Source organism: Austrofundulus limnaeus, unplaced genomic scaffold (assembly GCF_001266775.1).
Source record: "Austrofundulus limnaeus strain Quisiro unplaced genomic scaffold, Austrofundulus_limnaeus-1.0 Scaffold2, whole genome shotgun sequence".
NCBI lineage: Eukaryota > Metazoa > Chordata > Actinopteri > Cyprinodontiformes > Rivulidae > Austrofundulus > Austrofundulus limnaeus.
In genome coordinates, this window is record NW_013952404.1 from 4,206,104 (window position 1) to 4,210,439 (window position 4,336).

General features: G+C 35.7%; 2 protein-coding genes across 2 annotated transcripts in view; one reads left to right on the plus strand and one right to left on the minus strand.

Annotated features, from left to right (window-relative positions):
- Positions 1-2,402, plus strand: part of LOC106519664 (interferon alpha-inducible protein 27-like protein 2A) — a 5,793-nt gene extending 3,391 nt beyond the window's left edge. The window contains exons 3-4 of the mRNA XM_014011428.1: positions 766-927; positions 1,172-2,402. Coding sequence (XP_013866882.1) covers positions 766-927; positions 1,172-1,269 — 260 coding nt within the window. The 3' untranslated portion in view covers positions 1,270-2,402. The remainder of the gene's footprint in view (positions 1-765; positions 928-1,171) is intronic.
- Positions 2,403-3,119: 717 nt separating this feature from the next.
- The window catches only part of LOC106519654 (cytosolic 5'-nucleotidase 1A), an 8,102-nt gene continuing 6,885 nt past the window's right edge, over positions 3,120-4,336 (minus strand). Inside the window, exon 8 of the mRNA XM_014011418.1 lies at positions 3,120-3,835. Within this exon, the coding sequence (XP_013866872.1) occupies positions 3,464-3,835 (372 nt within the window). The 3' untranslated portion in view covers positions 3,120-3,463. The remainder of the gene's footprint in view (positions 3,836-4,336) is intronic.

The window sequence follows — 4,336 nt, forward strand, 5'->3', positions numbered from 1 at the left end:
CTTCAGAATGCGCGAGCGCGCGCGCGGGGGTACCCATCTGCGATAGCCTTAGAGGGCGGAGCTTACACGAAATAGAACTAAAATTAGCTAAATGCTAGCTAATTAAAAATATTTTAACTTTTAAATAAAGTTTGTATTATCCGAATTAGCATTTGTAAAGAGATGACGTGGTGCATACGCAGTAAGTGGGGCCACTGCACTACTCAGTAGAAATAAAATTAAAACCAGCGTTAAAGTTGTTAAATAACAGCAATTGATTTTTAGTTTATTGAATCTCAAATCATTTTTTAAGGTCAGTTGATTGTAAAAAAATAAAAAGAGTGACTCACAATAATCACCATAGCTTGTAGAATCAAATAATCATTAACTAGCACTATACCTTGTTTATTATTGGCAAAATACAGTCACGATTCAAAGAGAACCATGTTTTTAAAGAATTTATTGAGATTTCAAAGCATTTTAAGATAGCAGACTTATTTTAATTTGTAAAGAAAGCTAATTACTTTAAAAAGTTTAAATATTGCAAAAAAAAATAAACAAAAGTCAAAGCAGCCAATCTCCTGAATGAGCTGAATGTTTTGATTAATGAACGTTTGAAATAGTACACAGCCAATAAACTGCCAATAAACATACATAACACTAAAAATCAGGAAAACAGTAATTACACTACTGATGCAATTTAAAATGTACGAGATTTTTTTATTTTAAGGCCACTTTTTTTTATTTGAACACAATAACGCTGTTTCTTATCTCGTCCACATCCAGTTGGAGCAGTGGCCGCCGCTCCTTTAGTTCTTGGGGCCGTGGGTTTCACCTCAGCTGGAATATCAGTTGGCTCCTACGCTGCAGGCATGATGTCATCTGCTGCCATTGCTAATGGTGGGGGCGTGGCAGCAGGGAGTCTGGTGGCTCTTCTGCAATCTGCAGGTAATTGTAGTTTTTTTTTACAACCACGTCAGTGGACTCAACAGCTAATATTAAATAACAGTAAACAGATATAAAGGGTTAATAATCACCACAATAACCTACACTGAACACATAATCAGCTCTGTAGCTGTGAGGTGTTGCTGAGTCAAACATTTGATTTTGCCATGATGTTTATTAAAGCTTTGAATTGTTTTTTATTTGTTTGTTTGTTTTGTTTTGTTTTGTTTGTTTTGTTTTCCTGCAGGTGCTGCTGGCCTGACATTAACCACAAAAGCTATTGTCGCCGGCGCTGGAGCAGGAGGCGTCGGAGCAGTTACAGGACTGTTGAGACGATTCCGCTGAAGTTCTCGTCTTGTTTTCCGAAATTATTTTAAATATCAATCTGCATCACAGCATGTAATCACTGCAAACACTTACTCTACATTAGATAATAATAAATGTTGATTCTGTCGCCCCCTGCTGTCAGTTTAAATATCTATTTTTTTTTGTTTGTTTTTTAAGTTTCTGTCATTTTTCTCTTGTAAACTACTCTCCCTGGCCTCTGTAAAATAACACAAACTGTTTAAAATTGGTTTTGTTAAGTTAAGTATTGTTATTTTTTGTGATGTTTTTTTAACACAGGGGTTCCCAAACTTTTCCATGCCATGCCCCCCCCCCCCCTAATAGCGTTAGATTCTATGTGGGGACCCCCCCTGTAAACCAATAAAACAATGCTAAAAAATATGAAACATCAACTTTTATTCACTATTCGATAATTATTACTTATGTTTGGCATAACAATTATATTAACTGTTTTAAACACTTATATTCCTACTGAAAAAGCAATTTTTAACAAATTGTTGACGATAAGAACAGAACAAAAGAAATCAAATCTCTCTTTAGCACTTCAGCTCCGTTAATTCCTCTTCAGTTTTCACTCTACCTTTTTTTTTACACATCATCTGACAGCAGATCCAAATCTTTAACAAGCAGCCGTGAGATGTTTCTGCATCTTCAGTTTCTTCCTGAAAGTGAAACCATCACTTTGGTTCATCATCAGCAGAAACATCCTGGAAATCCTCAGATAAAAGCAGAGATGAAGCTCACAGGATAAAACCCATGCTGATTTCATTATATTATTGTGAACTGTATTTTAAAAAAATGATTGTTGGTTTTATGGTAATGCTTTCAAAGATTTATTAGATATGACTTTATTTCCCTCCAGCTTTCTGTGGACCCCACTTTGGAAAACACTGTTTGAACGCTGTCCTGCATGTTTAACGTGTTTCTGCTCCAACGATTCAAAATATTTTTCAGTAACTTGTCATCTGGTCCTGTAAGAACTTAAAACAAAAAAAAAGTGCTCTGTGTCCTACTGCTGTAAAAGAAAGAATCATATTTTGGCCTTTCAGGCTGCTTTTTATGTGTTTTTTTTTCTACAAAATCTAATTGTCAAGTAAATGTTAAGTGTTATTAAAAAATTATTTAAAAATGAAGTGGACACTTTTATTTTAACTCACTCAGTTTTATTAAAATGTTAAATCAAATAACATCTTTCATCAGACACAGAAGTGACTTCATGTTTTAACAGGACATTAATTWAAAAAAAACAACAGAATTAGAAATGCTGCAGAAACATCAGAACATTCAGCACTTCAGGAACAAACATTAAAGCTGCACCAGCTGTGCTGAAGACGTTACAACACAAACAGAGCAGAACAAAAACAGAACTGTGAGAAAAGGCACCGCTTCATGTGGAATTGCACAAATCCCCAAATCTGCATAAAATCAGAATTTACAAAAATAACTTCTTGTTTCTCTCTTCTGCCTAAATAAATACTTAATATCTGTAGAGCTTTTACTTCCTAATATTTCTGAGTATTGTTTATATACTTTATTTTTATAGGGAGTTCAACAAAATATATCTATACAGAAAATACACAAGGTTTTGGTTAAAATGAATTTCTAACAAAGTAAATTTTAACGCTTTTAATGATTCAGCAGTTTTTGTGTTGTTGCTACTAAAGTTTTTTATTCATACTTTTTATTGTGTTTTTGTTTTTAATTAGTTATCTTATAATTTATTGCCTTTTATTGTTTAATTTTGATATTTCATTAGACCAACGTGAAGGACTTTTGTCAGCCTCAGTTATTTTTAATGTGCAATAAAACTTAAACTGCACGGTGGAAAAAATAAAAAGGAATTTTTTTTTTGTTGGCTATACCAAAAAAAAAGAACATTTAGCTGTAAATACTTGTGAGCAAATAAAAAATATGTTTTAATATAAATTCTTCCAAAAACAATCGGACGTTTTGAATATTTCATAAGGTTTCACTAAATGTTTTGTTAAATGGATTTTCTTGTGTAAATAAGATAATATTTCAAACCAGTTCTTGATAAACTTTTCTAAAAAAAAATTTGTGGTTTGTGCGATCATAAACATGAAATTCCATCAGATGGAGTTTAATTCTTGAGTTTTGCGCCTTCAGCAGTGGTTACACCTATCATGCAGCTGTAGGACCAAAACGATGCGTGCGTCCACAAGGACATTTTGTGCTACTTAACTGCAGGAGACGTCTCTTTGTCTTTAACTCCTTTCCTCGGGATCCTCTGGGCAATGCCATAGGGCACGTGGCACGCCACCGTCCCCATCTCCGCTGCCCCCTCCACRTGAAACATCTGGTCGTCGAAGAAGATGTGAGGTCGGATCTTCTCCAGCATCGGGCCTTTGGGTGCTCCCGCGAGGAACAGGGCCTCGTCGATCTCCAGGCCCCACGAGCGCAGCGTCTTCAGGGCCCTGGCACCAGAGCTGGCCGCGCTGCGAGCCGTCACCAGGTAGGTCCGGATGGGGCAGTCCATGCGCTGACCTTTGGCGTAAAACTTCTTCTGTAGTTTCCCCAAAACTTCCAAGAAGCCTTTCAATGGGCCCTGCAGGACAAACAGAGGGAAGCTGTATAATCTCCTTAGTTTGAAGGCTATTGATTAAAGGGATCCACGATTAGTTGTAACATTCGACTTTATTTGATGAACATATATTTTAACTGTAAAATAAAGACTGTAAAAATACTGTAGGCTGTTTAGTTTTGTAAATTTTTTAAGGTATATTTTAACACGGACGGAGCCATTTTATTTACACGCAAAGCATTATGGGTAAATTATGACGTGCATAGGTCCTCAGTGTGAGCGAGCTATATCCACCCTGAAGGTTAATCTTGGACAATATTGATTTGATTTGATTTATTGATTCAACAGGGAAAAAAAATCACTAAAAATCAAGCCTGACTCAGCATAATTGCTGTTTTACTGCAGGTTCCTGTTCTGCAGCACATAAAACACTCAGAAATACAGCATCACAATCACATCATTCTACACCATAGACAAACAAGCAAACCAAATTTCAAAAAGGCAGCATTTGAGCACAACAAAAAG